A 26,589-nucleotide genomic window follows, 5' to 3' on the forward strand; every position below is an offset into this window, starting at 1 on the left:
GTCCTCAGGTATTTAATCTTGAAGATAACCCACAAATGTAAATTTTGGCAGTGCTGTATATTGTCAGAATGTCTTGGTATCATCTGTGCTTAAAAGCTAAAGTGTCCTTTACGTGCCTTCTGCAGATTTAACAGGACACCATGTGGGAGATGATAAGCAGGGAAGAGTGGCACCCATAAGTCCTCTATCAAGACAGCATTCAAAAGTGGATAATCTCTTTAATGGAATATAATCTCACTCATGCAAAATCCTAATGAAATGTAGTATTTTCCCTGCTGATTTGTTGCAGAAAGTGTAATGTTGATGTTGGTTTACAGTTTAGGGATTTTTCATGTCTTGTGCTGAGCAGAGAGTGATGTGATTTGCTCATTGTCCCCCCTGTTGTTGCACAAACCCTGTGGGAGTAGTATGGTTCTTGCACAGCTGCTGTGGGCCCGGGTGAGTGGAAGTGTCCTGGGCTGGATCTGAGCAGCAAAGTGGAGCTTTAATACTGAATGTGGGACATGGTGTTTCTACCAGCACATTGCTAAAGGATTTCCTTAGGCTCAGTCTTGAATGCCTGTGTTCTTAAGCTGGAAGATTCAAGTGGGTTCTGAATGCTTTGGGAGTTCCTTTCTTTTCCAGGTCCCATGTCCTGCCAGTGAGGCTTGCCTGAAAGCAGAGGAGTGAAGGGTTCCACCTTCCCCCAGCTCTGATGTTAACACGTTGTCTCTCCAGCTATCAGCCTTTTCCATCTCTTCCTGTTGAGAAGTCCATGTAGGCACTTTCTTCTGAATAATTTGTTGTTGGATTTTTGGTTTTTATTGTATTCCAGATGCACTGTCATTATGGGCCAGTGAACCCCTTCAAAGACTGACAATGCTTTCTATTGATTTCTGTAGTTTTGGTAGATAGTGCATTTGCAGAAAACTTGTGAGGAAGCACAGTAGGTTTTAAAGAATACACATAGTAAAGGAGCATTAAAATGTCTTAAACATTATAGAAAATTGAAATTTATTCTGCAAATCATCCTTTATGTACATTAGTATATGTCCCATTTCTAGCCCTGCAGGGTGTAGTTGTGTTGGAAGCCATGGTTGGACTTTTTAAGTGGTTCAAAATGTCAGTAATCTTCCTGCAGAAGCTCCCGAGTTAATGATACATGTAAACAGCAAGGTCTCTTTGGAAGTTCCCATTTTGGTTTTTCCATAGCAGCCTGCATCTGAGACACTGCAGAACCACCAGTGGAAACTCAGACCTCTAGCAAAAGCTGCAGTCTGTTTGTAGTGGATTAGTCAGTCTTACTGACAAATATTTCTTCAGTTTCATGATTTACTGTTCCTTTCCTCATGGCTATTCTAAATAACATTTTTACAAGAACTGGAGTTGTGTGCTTAATTGATTTAATTTTCGGGAGGCCAAAGAGTATCATGTGCATCCTTGAAAGACCTTCCCGTAAGGTGAAATCCTCAAAAGTGAATGAAAGTCAGTTTCTTTTTAATGCCTGTTTGAATCTACTAAATTTAAAACCCCAGGTCTGTGTCTTTGTTCTGTGCCATGTGGCACAAATTAGACACAATGTCACAGACCAACTTCTTGTTAACTCTTTCTGCTGCTGTCCTCTGTCACACTTCTGCTTTTGAGGACCTGCTCTTCCTTTAGTGCCTTTCTTCCAGCTGTGCATGGTGAGAATTTTCCCCAAAGGAACTGGACTCATTCAAAAAAGAACAAAGCACAGACTTGAGAGTATCACTCCTCTGTATGGGAGTTTTATGGGAATTTTACCATCCTGTTCACGAATACTGTGGCTGCTGTTTCACCTAGGCAAGGGCACCCATTTGTCTGGAATGAGATTTTTGAATCAGAGGATTCACTAAATAATTCTTCCTTTCCATGCCCAAGCTGACATCTTGCAGCTAATGCAGATGGAAGGATTTGGCAGCAGTAGGGTGTGAGAGCAGAAGTCTTGCTTTACTCTGTTTAAACCAAAGCTCAGTGCTGCTTTAAATGTTGTTATTCCTGTGCAATGGATCTGGTTCATGCATGCAGATCTCTTCCTGAACTGTGCAGTGATGGTGGCCTTAAGATTTTATGTGCTGCTGTTTCTGTTGTGGAATACTAAAGGGTTTGTGTTATTTTGGGTTAGTGAAGCTTACAAAGGGGAGTGCCTGCTACCTCTAAAGGCTTGCTGAGGTTGTTAATCAGATATTACCATCAAAATGAAGTACATTCAGTGGTAGACAAAGAGGAAGGAAACCTACCAGAAGCTAGAAGGAAGAATCTCCACAAGTGTTGGTTGATGTAACATGTGTCTGCTAGAAGTACAGGGTAAGCTTGTTTTGATTCCTATCTTCCTTTGAAAGCAGGCAAATGTTTATAGTGTGGAGGATGTCTCCACCCCTCCCTCAGTGAAGCTGTGTGCTGGAGAAAATGATGACACTGGATGTTGGTGAATTCTTACAAATCTAAACATAGCCCATAATCATAGGTGTGTCTGTGCAGGGGTAAAAGTGTATGAGCTCCAGATGAAATCATAAGATGAAGTTTTGAGAACTAGGTCCAACTTAGTGCTCAGCCTTCTGGGTTATACTAAGAAGTCTTTGTTTCAAATCTCAGTTTAAAAATCTGTTAACTTGCCAGCAGGATGGAGTCTGCTAAAAAACCAGCTAGCAATCTGTAATTCATCTGAGTGCAGGGAGGGAATTGCTGGAAAGATTCCTTTCTCCCAGTGGGAAGACAGAATTTTTTAGCCACAGTGTTTTGTTTTCAATTTTCTTTCAGCAAGTCTGAATGCATTTCCTTACAGGTTCTGCAATCTTACCTCAAAGTAGAGGATTTGAGGTGAGAATTGAGGGAAAACTAGAACTCAGTCATCAATACAGTTTCCTAGTTAAAATCCACTTCACTAATTCCAATTCTCGTGAGCTGTCAGGAGTATCCTGTATTTTGGCATACAGCTGTGCCAGTGTTTGCTCTGAGTTGGCTGTTTAGTTTTTATTAACCAAGGTGTGGCCTCGTGCAAGACTTGCAAAGCATCGTGGAAGAGTGTGGCAGGATGGAACTGGATGCTGGAAGTTTCTTGCACTATGATTTGTTGTCAAGTTAGAGCTTTGTTGCCATGTTGCAGTGAGGGGATTCAGGTTCTCAGGGTGGTATGGAAAAGCAGGTATGTTCAAAGGTACACCAGTACTGGAGAGGAAAACACATTTTCAATACAGACTAGAGCAGCAATAATAGAGCTGGAGAGGCCCTGGCTGTGCTGTCCCTTCCAGGCTGTGTCTTTGCTGAGGCAGGTGAAATTGGAGAGCAGAGCACTGCTATCTGCTGTTTACCAGCTTGCTGTCAATATTTATTGCTTCAGCTGCTGCAAGGCTTCTAGTCAGCATGTGAGAGAGAAATGCTTTAATGTCCTGAAGGCCCAGAGTACTCAACGATTAAGTTTTATTTTTTTTTTAAGAGGAGTTAAGATTTCTTACAGGTGCAAGAATGCTTCTCAGCAGGTTCCTGAAAGCTGTGTATAAAACAGTGTCAATTTGCTGTGATTTACTTTTTGTTCATATAACTCTATATAATCATGTTCACAGGTTATTTAGATAGAATGAGTAAAATGAGATAATGTAAAATAATTAAGTTAGCATCTGATTCTAGTATACAGAATCCACTTCAATAAATGTATTTAATATCTAATATCTGAGTGGTTTCTTCCTCAGATAAAGAAATACATAGAGGTTTTCAGAAAGACAAAATTCCTTATCATATGAGAAAGGAACAGAAAAGATTGCATGTGCTTTTATGTGTGCTCTAATGATACTGGTAGATAAATGAAAGTAGTTTCTGTGTCTAAGTAAGTTTGTCACTTCACATGAGTTCAACACCAGCTTGATCTCACTTCTCCCAGCTCATGGGTTCACCAAGGTGTGTGAACTCACACATTGCACATTTTCAGCTACCAGGGCTACAAGCAGCATCGAGGTTTTATGGTGGAATGCAGCTGCTCTTAACCACAATACACCTTCAAGAAGTCATTTACTTTGCTTTGCAACTCAAATAAGGCTCCTAAGGGCTCTTAGCTAGGATTCTGTCAGGGATGAAGAAGACAGCATGGATGGAAGGGGTCCAGCAGTGTGTGTGAAATATGCACTGTTCTGTGTATATTCCAAGCAGGTTTAAGTCATTGATGCCATAATTAAATGCTGAGATGTCCACTCTAATAGTGCCAAAGATCATGCAGTCTTCTCTTCTGACATGGTTTTAGGGCTGCCTCTTGGTGTTTCTGGCAGTTTCTGTTTTTTCATTTTTAGTGCATAATTGGGGGTCTGGATGGCCAGTTCTAGTTATAGTCTGATTCCTGATGGACCCTGGTTATTGTCAGGTCTAGGCAGTCATTGCATCAGATACCACTTGGCTGAGGTGTCTCTCCTACAGTTTCAAACAGCTCACAGTTGCATCTGATGTTTCATGTCAAAGGTAAATTAATATACTTGTTTAAATGTAAGAGGTGTTCAGTAAGGGAAGCATACAATAATCTGAAACTGTCTGAGCTTCTGCTTCAGATTCCTGGCTACTTCATGCAGTTGTGAAAATAACCCAGCTGCCTTTCACATTAAGAGCCAGCTTCTGTGATACCTTTTCTTTTTTCATTATTCCTTGCTCTGGTTGGTCTCCTCAGTGATGTAATGCATGACTTGTGTAGTTGTTTATCAGAAGGACTTTATATGTTTGTGTGTGTGCATCACTTAACTGATTCTTGCTTGGGACCTTGATTAATGTTTTTCTGGCTCTTCACTTCAACTTTTGTCAGCCGAATCTTCTAATTCACCTTTTTAGTGGCCCTCTTCATGTAAGATGTTTGTCAGGGTTCGTTGACAGAGTGAGAAATCGAGAGATTTTGGAAGTTTTGAGTATTTCTGTTTTTAATACAATAATGAGAACAAATAGATGAGAATTCTCACTTCTTTTTTATAGTCATGGAATATTTCACTCCAGAAGCTGTTGAATCAGGTATTTGAATACATGTTGCTATCTACCACTTGAATCACATAGTTTTGCTGTGAAGCAGTGATGTTACTTAGGGTCAAACAACTTAAGTTTTCCATTTACAGCGATTGGCAAGAAAGAGCAGATGGTAAAATCTAATTATTTCACCTATCTTGCTGGTAATAACAAATAACAGTTACTGTAGAATCCTGAATTTCAACTTATTAACTAAACCGTATTAACTGACTGTGTATGCTAGTTGCTTGCTAGGGGCACAACAGTTTCAAAGTTAGTTTCAGAATTAGGTTTCTGTTCAGAGAACACCTCATATTCAGAGACAAGGGCTATCTGAGGAGTCAGTGTTCTATTAGTGTCATTAAATTGACACTTTTGCAAGAGAATCCAAGTGGCTGGGTTAATATTAACAACATAACAGTACCCAGATGACCAGATATCACCTGCCCAAAAAGAAAGATGTTTATATACAGAAGCAGAATATGTTTTGAATAATATTCTTGGTAAAAATGGAGTTTACCACAGTAAGTTTAGGTGTTGGGGTATGGATTCTAGTGTACTAAACTTCAGATTTTAATGCCTTGGCCTGTACCTGATTAGGCCAGTCTTAGCTCGTGATTGATTTTAAGAAAATGGACATCCAAATGGAGGGCAGTACCACTGTTTTAAGATTAAGTTCTTGTACTTGGATCGATAAAATGCTTAGGACTGTAAGGAATTTCATTCTAGGTTGCTTTTAAAAGTGGCTGCTGACATTGGAGAGGTCATGGGAGTCAGTTTCTTGTCTGTGGTGCCCAGCACCATTTTCCTCAGTTCCCTGATGCTGCCTGAGTTCTGCCTGTATGTAATCCTTTTGCAGATGATCACAGCCGAGGTGTAGCTGAGTGGATTCATCTCACTTGTATGTTATTTTATTATTTGCTACCTGTCTGCCTTGGATTCTGAAATGTTTAGATTACAAAGAAACTGTCTCCATGCATGTCTGGAGAGGACCTGTTCTGTGATCTGCTGTAGCTCCCCCACCAACAGCAATTGTGGTTTATTTTATTTAAATATGATGGGACTGTTTGCTTAAAACAGTGCAGAGACAGGAATAATCCTTTGAAATATGGTTTTAATATCTTAGAAATACTAAGTATGTTGTATATACTTAGTATAACTTTAAAAAAAATGTAGAAGTTTGAACTGTTCGTGTATCTGAATTTTAAAAGCAGAGTTTGATTTTTGAACAAAGGCTGTGGCAGCCACAGAGTAAGAAACTTGCCACTAATCTTTGTTAGAAACACGTAGGCGTCTTTATGGTTTGCTGAGTGTCTTTCTGAGGCATGCAGCCTGCTTGAAGCATTATGTTGTCGTGTCTGTCTGGTTTATAATTGTTGCACTTCAACAATATGACTGCATGCTGTCATTTAATCAGACATCGAATAAATTATCAAGAAAGCTTTCTGAATAATTGTTCAGTGATTTAAAGCTTCTTATAGATCACTGATGTGTGTTCTCTTTTGTATTTCTTCTTGTGTTTCCTGTCCTATTTCCTTTAAAAGGGGGGGTGTGTCGCATGGAATGCTCAGGAGGACTGGAAACATGTAGTTAGTTGGTAAGAAAGAGAAATGGTGTGGAGACTGCCTGTCACAGCAGGTAAAAAAAAACCCTGACAAAAAACCAACACAGATGGGAGTTGTGCAAGAAGCTTGGAGCCTGTGGCTTGTGCAGAGCATGAAGAAAAGCTGATCTGTAACATCAGGAAGAGGCAGATAACTGAGGATGAGCCAAACCTTGGGAAGATGATTCCCAAGTACAGAATGGGAGCGTACAGCGCTCTGCGTCACAAAGCCACTGGTGGCTGAAGCCAAACTTGGAAGGCAGAACCCATCTTGCAAGGGCACAATGTGCAAGGAAGAATCTTGTTTATAATCCTTCTGTTTTCCATTCTCTCATCTACTCGCATTTGTCCCTTGCTGAGACCTTCAGTAAAATCTGGCATTGTTAGGTTTGAAGCCTAGCTCGAGGAAGCTCTCTGTAGGATAAGGTGCAAGCAAAACCAGAGAATGCTGTGGCTGCCTTTGCATCCCATTACATTCCTGAAGTCAGCTGTAAATGTTTTTGATCGCTGTGATGTTTGTTCAGGAACATGTGTTGAAGTTGCTGTCCTGTGGCTGTTTGTTGTATTACCTCAGCTGTTTGCACTTCACAGGCATGGGGGACAGTTTCCCTCTTCATAAAAAGTAACAAAGAATTACTAGAAGTTTACTCACTAGTTAGTGTTCAGACGTCACAGAGCTTTAGAGCTCTTGCTGCTAATCCAAAATATCAGTTTGCTGAAGTGCCAAATTGGTACAATTTTCTGCAATAGGGAAACAGTGTTAAATAAGATTACCTCATAATTTATGTTCTGGTTTGTTTTTTCCAGTAGAAGAAAGTAACAGACAGATACAAATGCCTTTTATTTGCATCTTTCCTAGGGAGAAATCTGCTGTAGTTTCTACTCTTGCCTTGGGAAAACTGTGCCAGTTATACACCAGTCAGTTTGAATATCCTGAGCACAGACACTGCTTTACCTGACTGCAGAATTGCTGCTTTTGCATTTGCTACAAGGGAAGTGAAGTGCAGCCTGCAGAATTTGAATACAATTCTAAAGAGAATATTTGAAGGATAAGAGTAATAGACCTCATAACATTGCCTTGTAGTATGTACTGTGTTCTGAGTATTTTTTCTGCCTGTCTTCATTTCTATACATTCCAAATCTTATGTCAGGATGGTGCTTGATTTAGCTCAGTTGGCACCTTGTTCAATTTTGAACCGTGTAACAGTAGTGCACTGTATTTGTGCTTTTCTAATGCTGCTTTTGTGTGGTTATTTTTTTCTGCAAAATAATCTAGTGTGAGATATGATTATGCTAAGTCAGAATTTGTATAGATGGATATTTTTATCTAGTTTTGGTTTATAAATGTTCAGTTCTTTACATGTGGGTTATTGGTTGAGATTCTAAATGGTTGTGAAATAGTGTTCTCCCTCCAAAGCACTCACACAAAAAGCTTCAGTACTCCTCAGAAAGGATAATCTACTTAAATCGTGTTCTCAGAGACAAAAGGAAGAACACTGCTCTGTGTGGGTAAGGATTTCCATATAGAAATCCCAGAAGCCTGAATTTAAGTTTACTTTGACATATTGTTGTTTATGTTTAAAATCCTCCTCCCACTGAATTCAGCCTGGCATGACCATGTTAAAAAAAAAAAGAAACAGGGCAAACCTTTAAACTTAATTATCTACAAAGGGAGGAAAGCTATCACAGATGACATATTTAAAAAAAAAAAAGTGATGCCTCTTGTGTAGAATTTCACAGAAATCTGACCAGGTGAATTTAGGACTTTGCAGCTGAATTCTGTTCCAGGAACTGTAAAACATCTCGTGTCTGTGTACAGTGAGTAGGTCTGGGCATGGCAGTGCTCAGTGTGCTCTGCTGATTGCCATAGAGATAAACAGAGATGTGACAAGTGGGGCAGAGCCATTGTGAGAACTCAGAGATAATGAGCTACACCTTTGCCAGATTCATGTTGCTATGCAAAATAAGATTAGCTGTATTCTCTGATCTATTGATAAAGTTAAATTGAGTTGGGAGAAGTAATGAGCCAAGGTAGCAGTTATCAAAGCTTGAGTGTCACTGCTGTAACTGATGAAATATGAAGACTTCTGGAAAGAGATTTCACAATGATAATATTTTTTCTTAAAGCCATGACTTAACGGTATGTTGAGTGTTATCTAAAGATGCATCGGTGAGCCTGAAGAAGATTAATGAAGTGTTAAGATGTTGCAAAACTAGAAAGTTCCATTCTGGTTAGTAAATATATTAATAGGAAACTGAACAGTCCTATATATGTACTTTATTCTCTCTTATTGTACGATGAAGAAAAATATGGGAATTAATCTTTTAATTAATCACACTGTTAGTTGTTTGTTGTTTAGTTAATTACCATTGCAATGTGAAGATGTCTTGTTCAGCTGACTCTTACCCAATCATTATTAGGCTGCCTTTAAAGAAAGGAATTTATTTTCCCTGCTGAGAGCAGCAGCAAGGTTTTGGTGGTCCCCATCCCAAGACGAATATAAAAAAATCCATTTCACAGGGTTTTGTCTCCTGTTCAAAGGAGTGCTGTTTTATGGCAGCTTTTTGTTGTGGGTCCAGTGGTGTATAATTTAAAGCCATCTCTGGCAGATGTGTTCTTATCAGCATTTTGGAAGGTTCATCTGGTGGCTCTCTTCATTTGAGCCCAAGAGGAGTTGTAATAACACAAGCATGGCCCTGTGCCATTTTTTGGCCACATGGTAGTTAAGTTCCACAGCCATTACAAATTCCTGATAAGAGTGAGGCAAATGCTTTTGATCTTGAAAAACATTTAATGTGTCTATTTTGCTTCAGGAAAGAAACCTTCCTTCTGTGGCTTATAATGTACAGATGTCTATGGGGTTAAAAGCTGGGTTTAAATGCTTTGAGTTGCACTTTGAGCTTGTCATTGTGAAAGCTGTCAAACATCAGTTTTACACTAATTAAATAGCTGCCAATGTCTCTTGCTATGGAGCAGTCATATCCAAAGTTAAGTTTAGGTTTCTGCATCTAGTTCATTAATTTTCCAACAGCTGTAAATGGAAAAAAAAAAGGGAGAATTTATCTGATCAGAAATTCTAAAATTGTGGTCAAACTGACATAGTTGTTGTAAAAGCTCTCGTTCATTCATTGGGAAATCAGTCCTTTTTGCTTCAGCTTTTAAATATTGGGGTTTGCTTTGTTAACAGCGTCCTGAATCATCTTTGTTTGTGGCTATTTTTGTATACCATGGAAAAGTTGCTTCTTTCAACAAATTACAAACCAAATGATAAATTAGGAGCAAGTTTCTTCAGAAACTCTCTGGAGCATGTTTTCCAGACAGCTATTCAGTCATGCAGTTATTTTCTTAATCTGTTTGTAGAAGTCTGGCAGCAGAATTCTTGTGGTTACTTAATATATTATATTCTGGTTGTATCTAAAATTGGATTTTAATCCAGTATTGAAAGTTTAGTTCTCTTTCTGTGGTCTTTCTCCACTGTTAGCTCAACAGTTTCCAGATCTCACTTTCTGACTGTATTCTAATGTATTTTTGAGAATGCAAGGATAAATTAGTTTAGAAAATACCATGGGAATAATAAAATAGAATTTAGTGTTACTTGAAAAGATGTAGTAAATATGCTTAAACAGATAGCTTGAAAATGGCTGCTTTGGTTCTAGGGAATATGAATTATAAATGCTCAGAATAGGATGATAGAGATTTTTGGACTGAAGAGTAGGCCAAGAAAAGGTGTATAGTCAGAGTATTGAGTATTATTAAAAACTTAACCCATTTAATTGAAAGTAACTAACCAGAGCAGAATTCCTGGCTGTCCCTGATCCTGGACAAGGCCACATTTGTCACATTTCTCACGTTTGTCACATTGTCTGGGAGTGCGTGTGCTGTCGTAGGTGATGCTGGTAGTTCTGGAAAACTGGTCCATCAGGTCAGGAAAATCTAACTTGAAAAAGAGAATTCTAGGGGTAATAAAACTTGTTTTTAAAACAGGTGTTTGAATCTCAGTTCATTTTTGATACAGTTCAGATTTCTGTAGTTCTGTGTGCAAGAAAATGGAGTTGTTCCACTTTGTCTTAGGCAGGACTGAGTGCATGGAGGAGAATGGCAGAAAGGGTATTTTTGAGCAACAGTAGATTTAAGTAACATTTGGAAGGTGCAGTTCTTCAATAAGAGTATTTTTCAAAAATACTTTATGATCTTTGCTAATATGCCTTCAAAATATAATTTGAAAAGCTCTATTGCTTACAAACTCGGAGCTCAAAAACAGGTTTGATGTTAGTGTGGAAGCTGAGGACTGTGTTTGGTTGCAAAACTCCACAAATCACAAAAGTACAGTTTCTTTAAATTGTCTTGTACCAAAGATGTGCGTTGTTCTTCCCAGCTGAAAGAAACAAGTATTTTATGATTAAAAAAAAAAAAAACAGAATATCAATAAAGAATTGTTTATGGCTTCCTGTTTTTTACGCTCTCCCACTTTAAAAAAAAAAAGTGATTTTGGCTAAGGGTTGTATTATTGTTTTATAACAATGCTTGTGTATCACTTGGTGGCTGAGGACCTTGAAGCTGTGAGGCCACTCTCATTTACTGTGAGGCTCTGCTTGGATGGAGAAGAATGGCTTCTAAACTGAGGATGGAAAAAAGATTTATTTCCTAAGATTGTGGTGCAGCAAGCAGGGAGAGATCAGTGAGAGCATGTACCCTTGTTTTGGAAGGGGAGGCGTGTGATTGTTTAACAATTACATCTGACACTGCTTACAGCAGTGGATGGTGGCAGGACAGTGGAAATGTGGCTGGAGAAAGCTGCTTTTTTTGCACACCTCTGCAAAAACCCCATCAAGGATCTGAGTGTGGTCTCTGTTAAGTGCAGACAAAAAGGTGTGTAAAATCCCTTTGCTGGGAATTTTAATTTGCCAATTTAACTTCCAGGTGCTAGCAGTGAGTTTTGGAGCAGGGCTGGTGGAATGTCTAGAACACAGAGATGACATCTTATCGACCTCAACATGTGTCAGTGCAGTCATATCTGAGCGAACGTATTTTGGATAATTAGTATAGGAGGTAGAAAAAAGGGTGTTTGGCATTGTCTACTTACTTTACATGGTTTGCATCTCTGAGGTTCTGAAGAAGAAAATGTTCTTCTCTCTCACTTCTGGACAGTGAAATGGAGTCAGAGAATCGTGTTTGACCTTGCTCCACACAGCACTTCAGCCTTTAGATAAATTACTTTGGTGAAGACATTCTTTGACTCCTTTTTTTTCCCTAGCTACTTCTACTAGGTGCTGTGGGACAGGGAGAGGGCACACAGACATTTGTCCGTTTTTAGTACTGTGGAAAAATGAGATTCTGCGTTATCTGCCTTGTTGGTGTTCAACAACCAACACGTGGTGGGGCTCATCTCGCTGTTGCTGTGAATGGGAATTTTTATATTCTGTTGATGTGAGTGTGCAAAGTATCAGAATAGCCAGCAACTGTGCAGTTCAGCCATGATCAGTCTGTGCTCATCACTTCGTGCTGAGGAGCCAAATCTACAAAAATACCTGCACAGGCTCCTTTAAGACCAGAAAAAGACCTATTAATCTTGGTTTAGGAAAAATGACTCTGCTATTTAGTAAGCCATACCCAAGGCTTGTGTAAGATGCATCTCTGCAGATCTGTGTTTTCATGCAAATGATCTGACGTCAGGACACTCATTCCTTTGTGTGCATTGCAGTAAATGAGCCGTGAGGCGACTGGGACTGTCAGATGTAACCTGTAACCATGGTGGTGAAATGGAAGTTTCAGGAAAACAGAGTCAGAGGGAAATAAAAGGAAATTAAATGGAAGGAGTATGATTCTGACACAGTTTTTCCTAACCTGTTCTGCCAGGAGGCTTCCAGACCTTGTGCAGTTTTGCACAGATATAACGTGTTTCCACTGAAACCTTGAAAGAATCTTTTTAAATAGGTCGAATACAGTTTCCTTGCTTTAACGTTACATCTCTATCATCAATCTGTGAAAATGAAAGCAATCTTAACAACAAACTCAGATGAGCTCCTGAAGACGTGCAGTTGCAAGGGTCTGTTTCTGCATGTGGTTCTGTTGTCTGTCAGTAATTAGTGTGCTGTTTTCACATGTTCTGGGGAAGGGAATAAATCCAGAAAATTTGAATAGTTTACTTTTAAACAATAAGGGAGACTATTACCTAGACAACTACGAATACAATTTTTCTTGCCTTTATTGCAAGCTGACATTATTTTCTATTTGAAGCTCATCATGAAGCATGTGGGATTTTTGCCTTATTTTTCTCCTCTTACTCTAATTATTTTAGTAGATGCCTGAAGTCCTTTAAGACAAACTTAATTTTTTCTTGTGTGTGCCCATGCAAGTAATGTGAAGCAGCTTTGGTGGCTGTGATTGGATTCTGTCACTTAAGGAAGTAGGACTTTACCTTCACCAAGGTTACTTCGTGTTAGTTTCAGATTTACTCTGAGATGTAAATGTGGGTTCATCTTTATATGTATATCAGCAGGTTTTCCTTTATTTGGGCAAAAGTATGTTGATAATCTAGATGAAATGGCTTTGTGAATTAAGAACTCTACCTAATATATGTTTTTAATGCAACTATGATTTAGCACAATGAAAACTTTGCTAGTTACATTTCTGATGGAACCCTGTGTTGGACCCTGTCGTGTATCTTATCATACATAGTTTTGTTGCTAGTCAGGATAGAAAATAAAACCACACCTGTGACATGACCAAGGATGAGTAAAAGGAAAATCGATTCTTTTTATTAGAAATGTAACAAGCCTTTGTCACTGGCAGTAACTTCCCATTGGGATGTTCTGAGCATGAAAAGTGCCTTTTTATTGCACAGTTTTGTCTGATTTTGCAGCTGTGTCAAGGTCCTTTGTGCCCTGAGCTCAAGCCAAACTTCTGTTTCAATTCTGATCTTTGAAAATCACCTTGTGTGGGACTTCATAATGACAGGGATGCTGCATCCTGGAGCTGGGCTGCCTTTGGAAAATGTGATTCCAAGCCAGGTTCTGGTGTCCATGGCAACCTGTGGGAGAGGGAGGAGAGCCTGGACCTGGGCTGGCCACACATGCAAATAGGAATTGGGAATTTCTAAGTGATACAAGCATTGAAGGTTGAAGAAAGTCAGACCTGAGATGAGAGGGAACAGTGAACTGTCATAAATGGGAAATAGCTTGAGGCTTTTATGCCTGAAAGAGCATAAGCATTGTAAAAGACCTGAAATGACACCTCAAAGCTGTAACAAAATGTTGGTGGAAATTACTGTTTCCCATTTCTCTTTGTGTAATAGTGCACAGAGCAGATAACAGTGTTTCCCTGCTACTGTGTCTTCCATTAGCTCATATAAAGCATTTGTGCATCTCTTATTTTGTATTCTTTAGTGTATATATGTTGCATAATCTCACATGTTACTTATCTTCCTCTCTCCCTCTTCTCCAGAGTTCCTTATTTTATTCTCTGCATAGACTTGTTTTTGAGTATGTGTTGCAGGAGGCAGAATGACTCCAGAAGTTCCTCACTCAAAAACCATGGAATATGTGGTTTATATTTTTATTATTCTATTCCTGTGTTCTTCCTTGACCATCCTAGTGATATCTGCTAGTAGTCACCAATGAAATGCTGCACCAGATGGATCTTCAGGCTTGTGTGGTGGCCATTTCTGTGTACTAGTGTTGATGGGGGGGGGGGGGGGGAGGGGGAGATTTTAAAAGCAGAGGAAGGACCCTGGTAATTCTGTATTCAGTGACTTGTTTCAATAATACATGGTAGGTTTAAAAAATTAAGCCACACATGAAGGAGAAGACAAAATTTTAAGAGCTGGTTAGAGATCCTTTGATTAGATGTGTTCAAGGGATACAACCAGATTTTTCCAGAACTAAATTTAACGTGTGATCGTCTCATGAGCTGAGAAGTTTTTTTTAAACAAAAGTGGGATAAATTGATATGCCAACTGTTGGTTCCCTGGAAGATATTCCCTGTGTGCTGTTGGTTGTATAGAGGCTGGTTCATCTGGTCTTTGCTGGCTGTTAATTGCCTTCTTAGCAGAACCTTGGAAGAAATCCTTTTTCGTGAAGCAAACGAAACCAGTGCAGTGTCGACAGAGATTTTCAAATGTTTTGTTTTATAGGCAGTGTTTAGTGCATACCCTTTAGACCAGTGGACATCGTACTGTGTAAGTGTGGATTTGTGAAACAGTATTTCTAAATACTCTTGGGGATTTTGTGTTATTTTTTTTGTTTGTTTGTTTTTTGGAGCAGTCCTTTGTTGCTGTTAGGTAAATAGAAAATGACATCTCTTCATTTTGCGATGTTCCTCCACCTCTGTTTTTTTCTCCCAAGAACATCATGTCTGTTTCCTGGGCGTCAGTTGAATGCATTGTGAAGTGTAGCCTGTGACTAATCGCCTCTTGCTGTCTCTGCTCATTAACTGTCTGATGGTGATGTGGTTGCACCACTTTCTACACATGGCCTCGAGGATATGGCATGGTGACACCCAGATTAAAATATGCAAGGCTTGACTTCAGAAGAGGTTTTGGGTTGGGAAGTTAAGGAGGTTATTGGCTGATATTGGGGCTGGTTTTACCCCTTTGAGTGAGTATTAGGTGGTAATAAGATAAATAAGGTGTACCTATTTCATGTTTATACATTCTAGTATACCCTTTTTGTTCTAGAAGCCATTTCATTTAAATTGTTCTCCAGTTTTTTCTTCAACTAATGCTATCCTACAAGTCAAGCAGTATGGCTGGAATATGGATTAGCAATTTTTTTACTGAAAATACTTTTGAAGTTTGTTAAATATCAGATAGCTCAGTACAGATTTAAATGTGGTGGCACACTGGCTTTTCAAGTTTCCTGCACATTTATCTTGGTGAACAATATAACAGTGAACAGGTACTGGGCTGCAAATGGGTATTGGCAGATGAGGCACTCAAGGTTATTGGTGGGGAGAGGAACTGTGTCGATCTCAGGTCTTTGTTGGTGTCTTGGTAACCGTGGAATAATTTTGTTGTAAAACTGTTTTCAGTGGTCCCTTTTAAGTAGAGAGATTCCCTCTTTCCTTCTCCCTCTTGTTTCCCAATGGAACCCCAAGAATTGGCTACCAAAAGGAGATACAATTTGACTTAGGAAGAGAAACTTTATATTCTCATGCCTTTGTTTTGTTATTTTTGTGATAATTTTACAAGAGGAAACAAGCAACATAAAATGTTTCTTTATAAGGTTTCCTAAAATATTGAATGGAGTTTACCAAAACTTGTAAATGTGTGAAACCTCAGATAACTAAAGGCTTAAAGCTTGGAGTGATGAGCACCACCCCTTTGACTATTGTATTTTTAAGGCATTGAGTTGGAAGTGTGTGAAATTATTGTCCATTTTAAGTCTGTAGTTTGTAAGTAGAATGTAGCAAACCAGTTGGAGTTTAATTGGAAGAGAGTGTATAGTATAATACTTCACTAATGGAAACACTTAATTTCTCACTGAAATTTCCTGATGCACGTGTTTTTTGCCTTCTATGGGTTTTTAATGATACTTCCTTTTTAGTAATTTGTACACTAATATTTTAAATTCTTTTTTAGGTGCTTATAAGAAGAAGTAGGAACCGTTTCTCAAGCTGAAGACAAAGTAAAAGAAAACTGTATCATGTGTTAGAACACTGAAGAGGGACATTTCTTGGATTAGTTTATTTCTGGATTGCTAATCAAAAGAAAGAAGAGGCAAAAATGGGGAGAAAGAAAATACAGATCACGAGGATAATGGATGAACGGAATAGGCAGGTGAGAAACAAGAAGTCTGCATGAACAGGTCCATCAGTAATCTTAAAAATTAATGGAAAGTTTGAATACATTCATCCTAATTCACTGTTCTAAATCTGAGCTTTGTCTTCATATATCCACAGATGCCCTTGCCAGAATAAGAATAAGAAACCTCAATGATTTTATGACTGTTGGAGAAAAAAATGTTATTTATTAGCAATAACTCTCTTACTACTTAAAATTTAAACTTGCTGTTCCTATTTAAATGGTGCCCTACTGTACTACCAGTAGAGTGGAGGGGTGTGTTTAAACAGACACATGATTTCATCTGATAACTACTAGGAGCACTCACTACTGGAGACAGAGAAAGGATGAGAAATTCAGGAAGGATCTAGTAAAGACATTTTCTGTAGCACTTTGAGGAGTTTGAGGTAGCTGTGGGCAGTATCTACAGTGCTTTGAATACAGTAGCAAATTCTGTTAACATTCTGTTTAAAAGCATTGATTTGTATTTGCCACAATAGTCTTTAAAAATTGTCAATCAGAAGGGAAGAGGGCTCAAAATGAATGTTTTGGGGAAAGCTGCTTGTTTGGCTGCTTGTGCCCTAACAGAGAGATGCCCTGTGAACTTGAAAAGTATCAAAAGTTGATGACTCTTGCAGTAATGTTGCCTCTTAATTTCTAAATTGCTGCATGAGATACAAAATAACATTTTAATTAGATACTGAAATACATAGTGGGATTACTGGAAGCTGTCATTTTTAAGGCAAATTTTTGCAGGAATGACTTAAGATCTTTAAGAACAGTGCTGGTGGCTGAGGCCAAAGGTGCTACTGGACATCTTTTGTCCAGTGATGGTCATGAGCAAATCCGTGTGGGCTGGAGATGCACATGTTACACCACTCTGTAATCCTCTTCCAGCTTTTAACTATTCTTAGCTCAGGGATTTCCTGAGCTGGATGTGGTTTCCGTATATTTAGTAACCATTAATGGATTCTTTTTGTTTGTTTTCCCCACCCCCCACCAGTGAAGTTGTTCAGTTATCCTTTGAGTCCTTAAAACGTTGCAGCATTTACAACATGTTTTGTCTAGAATTTCCTATAGGTCTATTGCCTGTTGTTTCAAGAAACAGCATTTTATTTACCCTTTGTCATGGTTCTGCCAATTATTTAGCTCTAGTATGGAAGAGACATTAGTGACTCCCTATCTAGAGTCTGTCCGCATTTGCTTATTTTCTCTTAAAATAAGTTTTTTCAGGCTATATAGCTGCCTTGCTTGCTTAGTTGTTTTGATGCAGAATTTTTTCTACACCTCTTGCTCCTTTTCCCTGAACTGTCTGGAGTATTGCTCCATTACTGGGCCAAGGGGACCAGAATTCAGGATGCAGGCAAAATATTGACTTATATAGTGGTGTAGTGCTGTTTTGTTCTGTTCCCTTCCTGCTGTTTGATTTCCTTTTTCAACTTCTGAGCAGCAGCTTGACGTTGTGGTAGTGTCAGAATTCTATGGGACTCTCTTGTTGCTGACACATCAGCTCAGAGCCCATTGTTTTGTTGGTGAAATCAAGATTGTTTTTCTCCCTGTATCACTTTAAAGCAATGTAAACTCTGAGAAGTCTATATATAGCAAGAAAAGTATTATTGGAGTTTGGAAGAAAGCCAAGTATTGTGTTTGAACAGCTTTAATCACCCAGTGACTTTATGTTTGATGTAGATAAATGTCTTAAGTACACGTAGTAAAAGTAGATGAATTAATGACTTCAGTTCTTTTCAGATCTTGCTCTACAACTTAAAGCACATGGAAGAGGTGGAAATTGATCCAGTTTATGCCTTATTTTTTTTTTTTTTAATGAATCTGGATTAGGTTGGGCAACCCTGGTTTTGTTGTGCTTGAAAAACAAGTAGGTTATACTTCTGCCCTGACGTTGGTGAGGTGTTTTTTGTTTTGTTTTGTTTTGTTTTTTTTTTTCCCCAGGAGGAATTGTTTTTTTCTTTTGAATCCCCATCCCATTGTTCAGGTTGAAACAATGGAAAGGAAGAGAATCAGTGCATTAATACAAAATTTTAGACCACTTACACCATTGTTGTGACTGAAGCAAAACAGGGTGATTAAATTCTAGGTTTGTTTCTGGCAGGTTCTTGGCTAACAGCTTTTTGGGCTACTTAGTAACAAGAGGATTTAAGCTCTAACTTAAAAGTAGACTTAGGCTTACATTACCCTTTTTCTGTGAGAAATCAGATGAAAACACGCTACATCCTGTTTTTAAAAAGTTCTAGAGAAATTAAATGGTTTTTGTTAGTGGAATCTTACTTTTTATATGTAGAGGTATCGATGGCCTTTATGCCCACTGGTGTCCTGTGGTTTTGGTAGCCAGGATATAAAATTTTAACCTATTAGCATGCCCTGATGTATCTGGGCATTTATAAGGTATTTACTTTGAGATTTATTTAATTGACCCAGCTAAGGAGGGCATTCAGGGTTTGTTTTCAACAGAAAGTTGTGTCCAGTCAGTCTTTCTATGGCATGTGTAGCTGGTGATCAGGTCACTCGTGGACATGCCTGGTTGGATGTTTAGTTTGAGGTTTAGATTTTTTTTGTTTGAAAATATAATTAGAACAGGATAGAGCTTTGCCTGCAAAGCAAGTTCATATAACTTGTGTAGGAAGAAAAACTACTGTTTTGTCAGAAGCATCTTATTTCTGATGGGATTGTATGTGAGCTCAAAACAGAATATATAGACCATTCCTCGGGGGGATTGTGATTGTCATGAGACTGTCATTGTATTATTAATTAAGCAGCTTTATCTGCTTGAATGAGCTGTAGGACATTTATCTTCATTAAGCTGAAGAGAATCCAGTGCAGTAAATTAGATATCAAAGGAGCTCAATCTTGCTGTCTTTGTTGTCTCCTCCTCACTCATTTTTTTGATAAGCAATATTAAAATAGTGCCAGGGAAATTATTTACCTGCAATAAAGAGACACATTTTTTTGGTTTGATGTGGTCCTAAATGGAAGGGAAAAAAAAGAGAAATTTACAGAACTAAGACTGCTTTTGGATTCTGAAATGAAAGCAGAGTTTATAATATTCAGTGTGCATTGAAGTGAGGCTTGGAGTGCTGTGGTAGAGGGGTTTGTGCTAAGCACTGTCCAAGCACCAAGTGAGAAGCTGATGCCAGCTGAGAGTCTCACAAGCGAAGCAGCCTTACAAGAGATGAGAAAGATAAAATTCCAGTAAAGAAGTGAAGAGCTCTTGTCTAGGATCCTACTGCTCCTCAGTGGCAGTAAACCTTCAGTCTTTAGTCTGAGGACTTCTCCAGGTGACACAGCACACACACATCTTATTTGTGATGCCTTTTTCCTGACAAACACTAAGCAGTGGTGCCTCTCTATACCTGCTCATACTCAGGTAATAACCTTTTAAGTGTCAGAAGAATGACAGCTGTGTCTGTGTATCCTCTGAGACTGCTAACGTGGTGGGAAGAATAGGATATATTTGGTATTATTATATGGTATTAAAAAAGTAATATGTGTGAGATAATGAGGAGAACAAAGCCTTCAGGTGTGTATATACAGAAGAAGCTTCCCATCTGTTTTCCCAAAAACTTGATGTACAGCTTGGTAATTAAACTACAGAAACCCAGAGAACAGGTTTGATTGTTTCTTGTGTCTTACTTCATTCCTCTCTTGCAAAAGCTCCTCCATTGACTGTTTTCTGTGGGACACGTGGCATGTGGATCACTCACCTGTCACAGAGAGGCTCATCCTTGGAACTGTAATAGGGGGATGTCAGATGCATTGACACTTTTATATCCTTAGCTGCTCTCTTGTGTAAGGAGTAATTTTTTAAACTTTTTTTAATCATAACTGATGGTAATTTTCCTAACTCTTTTTTCCTCCTTTGCTGATGGGCAGATGCTCCTGTGTGATGATCTGTAATGAATTTGTCTCCCCACAGCAGTTCTAACTGGACAGAACAATTGTTTCCTGATGTTTCCAAGTGGCAGAAGACAAGTCAAATTATAAGTGAATCTGATAGATTACTTAATAGCAACAAAATAGCAATATTTCTTAGCTTTGCATAGTTAGAAATCATAGTGCATAGTAACAGTTGATTCCATTGATTGATGTGTTTTCTTTGAATTTGTTGTAGTGAAGGTTCTAAGTACCACTGAAGAAAATACTGTGATAATTGGAATGTCAGTCTATTGAACAGGGGAAGTAAAGCAACATTATCCTAGTCTGTCTAAAACTCTAACTAAATTTTAACTCTCCTTGGTAGTTATTTACCACTGGACGAGTTGGGGGCGTGTAATTGTTTAACTTAGTCTAACAGAGAACATTGGGCCCTAAAATTGGCACCAGATATAGGCAGTTCTTGTGTTAAGCTGCATATGACAGTAGGAGTAAACGATGTAAGCTCAGGTGTATTCCTTGATTATTTTCCTTCAAACCCTTGTCATGTGTTTTTTAAAATATAAATCAATCATTATTCTTTCTTCTCTAGGTCACCTTTACGAAGAGGAAGTTTGGATTAATGAAGAAGGCCTATGAGTTGAGTGTGCTCTGTGACTGTGAAATAGCACTCATCATTTTTAACAGCTCTAACAAACTCTTTCAGTATGCCAGCACTGACATGGACAAAGTTCTACTAAAATACACAGAATACAACGAGCCCCATGAAAGCAGAACCAACTCAGATATCGTTGAGGTAACAATTTGAAAAGATCTGTCAGTCTTCTTATCTCCTTAATAATTAAAATACAGAGCAGTGTAGAGTATTCTAAGATGTTTTAACCAAATGTTTTAGAGTTATTTAATACCGTGTTATAAAATGTAAACTACTGCTTTAAGTCTGGTTTCTCTAAGGCAATAACTTGTCTTTACAGCCATGTTGTTTTCCCATCTGCCCTCCACCCCCTGCCAGTTTCTGGGAAACATGTTTGATTTCAATCACATTTGGCAATGGAAATAGAGGTGTGAAAAATGGTTGTTTTTATGGGGAAGGAGGGGGAGAAATGTTCAAGGTTTTAATGGGGAGAAAAAATCGACTGAGTGGGAGAGGAAGGTCAGAAGAGTGCTCTCAGCCTAACAGACAATTATAGTTGGCCCTTTTTCTCCTCTAAAGAGGTAATAGCCACTTTACCAGTCATATCTTGAACATGGATCAAATCAGCCACCATTTCTGCTGCCCCTGGTTCAGCCATGGGAAAAAAAAAAAAAGCCCAAAAAAGAGATTATATGGAATAAATGAACTTAAGTAAATTTGTTGTCCAGTGACTGTCAATTAAAATAGCAGCAGAACAACTGCAGTTTCTGCAGTAATAGAATAATATGAATATGTTTACTCCAAGGTATTGGTTTCATCTACTTTTATAATGCTTGGCCCTTAAATAGAAACTCTTTTCAGTACATAATTTCTAAATTAGGTGCAGTAGAATTCAAGGATTTTCTTGGCAATTGGAGCCTTGATGTACTGTAACTGCATTTCAGAGCATGTCTCCAGTAGTCCTGTAAATAGACCAAAACAGGTGGCTGACTTAAGGGTTTAATTTAAATTCTGAAGTTGTCTTCTGAACAAATGCCTTGCTTTTTAGGAATGATTTCAGAATAATGATTAGCCTTGAATAGCTGAAGAGCCTATTGCCAAGGGGATCAGAGAATAGGGTTGGTACTAGCTGATCTTGTACATGAGTGTGCAAGCAAAACATCAGATTGACAAAACTGAGATACAGACAAATGCTTTATATTTCTTTCTGAGAAGATTCTCTGCTAATTTGTCAACTGTCTTTTATGATTAGAAAAAAACCCTCCCCAACTTCTGTCTTCAGCATTGAGTTCTAAAGAGAGGGATAATACAAACCATGGAGAGTTGAAGGCTTAGTCACTGGATTAGCATAAATAAGGGATAGCCACTGGGGAGGAAGGGAAAATCTAATTCCTGCAGAATGAGCTTTTGATTGTGACAGACATGAATTTGAGACAGGGATGCAAGTTCAGCTGGGTTTTGTTCCACATGCAGAGCCTCTCTGTGTTGTGACTCATGGTAATGGTGCTTCTTCATGTCACGAGGGCTAAGGACCTCTTCCAGAATAATTCAGTTCAAGGCTGCTTTTTTGGGTTCTTGTTGGTGGGTTTTTTTACCAGGGTCAAGTGTTTGACCCCTGACAAGTACAGTAAAAGTGCACTTAGCATCCGAGGGCAGGTGTGCTCTGGGGGAACATGCAAGGACTCATCTGCAGATTCTTTCTCATTTTCTTCTCTGGGTTTAATATTTTATGCTAGTATGGAATTAAGGACTTTATTCCCATTTTTCAAGTACGGTGTAATTTAGGAATGCATCCTCCTCTCTCTTCAGATGAGTCGTGTGTGCTCTTTAGCCTGGTTTTGAAATATTCTCTTTTTTTTTCTTTCTGGATTGATGGGTGCTTGGAGTGCGATATATGTTTAATAATATCACCAGCATTTTGGAAGCAGGCTGAAAGAACCATGTAAAATGGCTTCTCTTTATTGTATTGACATTAAAATTCTATTTTAACAAATGAAAATTACTGCAGAAAAGCACCTAAAATCTGTCGAATTCATACTAAACTGAATTATGGAGTTATAGCTGATATGGAGATCATAGTTTAGTAATTCACTTACCTCCTTGAATGTGACAAATGGCATTTATTGTGACATGGGCTCACCGTGGAGCTATTCTGGACCCACTGTGGTCCTGATGTGCCTGACAGGAGGGTAGGTTTTCCTGGGCTGGATGGAAAGGTAATTCCACACAGCTCAGAAGGTGGGTAAGGGAGGAAACAAATCTGGTGCTACTTATTTCCAGTATTGGTTAGATGCAATGTTGTAAATGATTAAGTGAATTTGATGAGACATCTTCCCCTCGTAGTTGTCTCCTGCTCTGTTTTGGCATAGGAATTGCTTTCATACGCCCAGAGCTTGGTGTCTTCTGTTGCTGCTGGAATGTTTGTGAAAACATAGTGGGAGGGAGAGCACTGGCATCTTAAATGAATATTAGAATTTTTTTTGATGCATGCACTTAGGTCTTTCACTGAACATGTTATTGTAGATGGGAATGATCTACTGCTGTCCTATATGTGTTCTTTTATGAGGTTACTGGAGTGTAAGGTAGTGCTCTTGCACAGCATAGGTGGACCATATAGAGATATTGAAAAGAGTAAAATTTTTATTCAGTGTGTGCTTTGAATTATTGAAATACTGGGATCATGTATTTGGTTTTACAAACCCATAATGGCACAGTTGCAGATTGTTACGCTGAAGTGCTGTCTGATTTAAAGGACTTGCTGTAGGTGTTAAAGCATTTGATGCTTTAATGTTCATGGACTTTTTTCTGTAACAGATTATTCTTGACAAGTAATTATTTTTCCCGAAGAAAGAAGTATTTCTGCAGAGAAAAATGGGAAGACTTTCAGGTTTTATCAGGATTCTGTATCCATATGGTCAACAAAGTGTTTTAATTTATAAAAGACAGTTTGAGTCCTTGAGCATTCATTGTTTTTAAATGCAAAGGAAAAGAAGGAGATGAACAGGCACTTGTATGTTTTCTTTAGCGCAGGATGTTAAGATTTTTTTTGCAGGTTGTTTACAAGAAGATATCACTTGCATTTTGGGTCTTTCTGCCCCTCAAGAAGGCCTCAGAAAGCAGCATTTGCACAGTTGTTCCCTCTCTCCCAGCCTCACTTCTCCTGGGAGTCAAGGGCTGAAGATGGCTCTTCGTGCCTGTTCAGCTCAGCTTTTTATCTTTTTTCCATGTTTTCATTTTCCTTGACTGATGCAGTAAACCAGGGTTTATTTCACCTACACTTGGCCATGGTAGGTTTTGCTTGTTCCTCATCTCACCTCATCAGACTGAGGTGATTTGATTTTTAGGAGCCTGTGTAAAATGTGACCTACTTTCCCAGTTGGCATCTGTGCCCAGGAGAATTCCGGGTGGGTGTCAGTTAATGAGCCTCTCCTGTGCTCTGTAGTTTAATGCTGTTTTCAGTGTAGTGTAATGTGCTGAATAAGGCTTAGGTTATATCCCAGATATTGACAGCTGTCCTTGAAATAGGTAACGATCTGTGATAAAAACTGTAACTAGAAAGTACAAAAAAAATCTCAAACTATAACATGTAATTATTGCAATCATACTCATTCTTGTGGAAGGACTGCTCTGGTGTAAATTCCAGCAAGTGATTTGGATGTTTGTATTAAATATCTTACCATGGGAATTGGTGACTGTAATGAGGAGATACATTTGTGATGGCTTGGTGTAAGAGTGGTTTTGTTGTAGTTCAGACAAAGCAGGTAAATGACCCTGCTGCTGCTTTCAGCAGGGTCAACAAGCCAGTTTAATCTTCTGCTGTAATCAGCTGTTTTCTTGCATTAAAATCCATTTCAACTCTGGCTTTTCACAAAATTTTAATGGAGCTGTTACAGGAGCAGCGCACGTTCTGTAGTCAGGAACATCTCGGGGATCAGAGATGGGATTGTTGGCTCCTGGCTCCCAGTGAGCACGGAGAGCTCAGCTGCACGTGGAGAGCCTGCAGCAGGAAGAAGCAGATGCATCTCCCCAGCCAGATGGAGCATATGCCAAGAGACAAGTGTAACAGTGTGGGGAGCATAAACAGCAAAGTTGGTGTTGAAACACTGTGTTTATAAACCAAAAGCTCTCTGGTTTTGTTTTTCATCCAGCTTTCTCCACCTCCCAGCATTGCTTCTTTTCCAGGCTGGGAATAACCAATGTGTATTTTGAACTGTTGTTGGTGTATAGTAGTTTGTTTTGGTAGCACTTGAATTGGTTCATTGCTTCCTTTTTTTTTAAATTTGGGTTGACTTCATATGAAAATGAAGATCTGGGAATTGTATCTAAATATATACTTGGATGCACACATACAAAATTAGATGAGAATGACCTTCAGTTAATTGATCTTATTTCCTTCCTTGGTGGATACCTGGTGTATCCAATCTAGATAAGGATTTGCAAAGCAATTTGGCCTTCTGTATTTTGCTGTTCAAAGCTATAAAGTAAGGTGGTGGAAACTGGGTCAAATTGGTAAAAAATAGTCAGTTCTTTGATATGTTTTGTAACATAAGCTACACTGTAAGTTTCTAAAATTTATATTTAAGAAGAAAGTGCCCTGCAAGCAAGAAAATGAAAACTGATGCTGAATATAGTTGACTAAAACCTCCAAATATACATGAAATAGCAGCTCAGCTTTACAGAACTGTGAGGCAGCACCAGGAATGCTGATGGTTAAACACACACTGGAGATTGGAGGGAGGCTGACACTGATGTGTTAACATTGTTTTGCATTCCTACGCATTTGATAGATGGAGAACTGCCAGAAGTGAGCAAGACCTGGGGGGAATAAAGAAAGAAAAAAGCTTTGGGCTGATAGAAGAACATGTATTGGTGTAATGTTATGTGTTTTTTTTAGTTCAAAACACTTGGTTTGGTCTCCAAACACTGTGGGAATAAGTGGTGCACGTTTAAAAGAAGGAAGAAGCTTAAAATTTATTTTAGTGAAGGAAGGAAAAGACTTGGTAATCTGCCCGTGATGCTGAGAAAATGTAGGCATTATTGGGCTTGATTTGCTAAATGATTATGTAAATGTAATTATACTGCATATAACATTTCAAATAATTTGAGATGGCACACAAATACCTTTGAGACATTTTAAGGAGGTGATTGAGGAGGATTTATGTATGGTTAAGGACTGAAATTTTCTTTTAGCTTACCTTAAAAAGAGGGAAAGTGCTTGAAGAACTGAAGTGGTCTGGAATGAGTCATCAAAAGCTTTTCTTTATATGTATGAGTGTATATATATGTACACACATGTATAGTTTTATTTCTCTGTGTATAGTGGTTTAAATCTCATTCTTTTTCTAGTAGAAGTGTTTGCTATAAACCTGACTTATAAACAGGTTCTGCCTAGGGGTTTTAGTTCCCACTCTTGATTTAGGAAAACACAACTACCTTGAAAAATTTAAAATGTGGTCAAGGTAGCAAATATTTATTTTCAATATTGTGACAGAAGACAACTGTGCATTTTGTACTGAGCAGAACAGTTGTCACTCATGACAGTGTCTTTGTCTCTTATTTCTCTCCCCTCCTCTTTTTAGTTCGGGAGATGAAATTCAACACTGAATTCCTACAGTGAATTTTTGAGCTGTTTACTGTTATAATTAATTTTTCCACATCTTGCATTTGGTAATACTGTTTTACTCAACAATATTATTTTAATTCTTTGGCTCTGC

General features: G+C 38.5%; 1 protein-coding gene across 4 annotated transcripts in view; it reads left to right on the forward strand.

Annotated features, from left to right (window-relative positions):
- The window catches only part of MEF2A (myocyte enhancer factor 2A), an 82,208-nt gene that overhangs the window by 17,924 nt on the left and 37,695 nt on the right, over nucleotides 1–26,589 (forward strand). For all 4 annotated transcript variants that reach the window (XM_062501575.1, XM_062501578.1, XM_062501576.1 and 1 more), the window contains exons 2-3: nucleotides 16,153–16,350; nucleotides 20,834–21,037. In XM_062501575.1, the coding sequence (XP_062357559.1) occupies nucleotides 16,297–16,350; nucleotides 20,834–21,037 (258 nt within the window). In that variant the 5' untranslated portion in view covers nucleotides 16,153–16,296. The remainder of the gene's footprint in view (nucleotides 1–16,152; nucleotides 16,351–20,833; nucleotides 21,038–26,589) is intronic.

The sequence above is a fragment of the Cinclus cinclus genome, chromosome 13, assembly GCF_963662255.1.
Source record: "Cinclus cinclus chromosome 13, bCinCin1.1, whole genome shotgun sequence".
Classification (NCBI taxonomy): domain Eukaryota; kingdom Metazoa; phylum Chordata; class Aves; order Passeriformes; family Cinclidae; genus Cinclus; species Cinclus cinclus.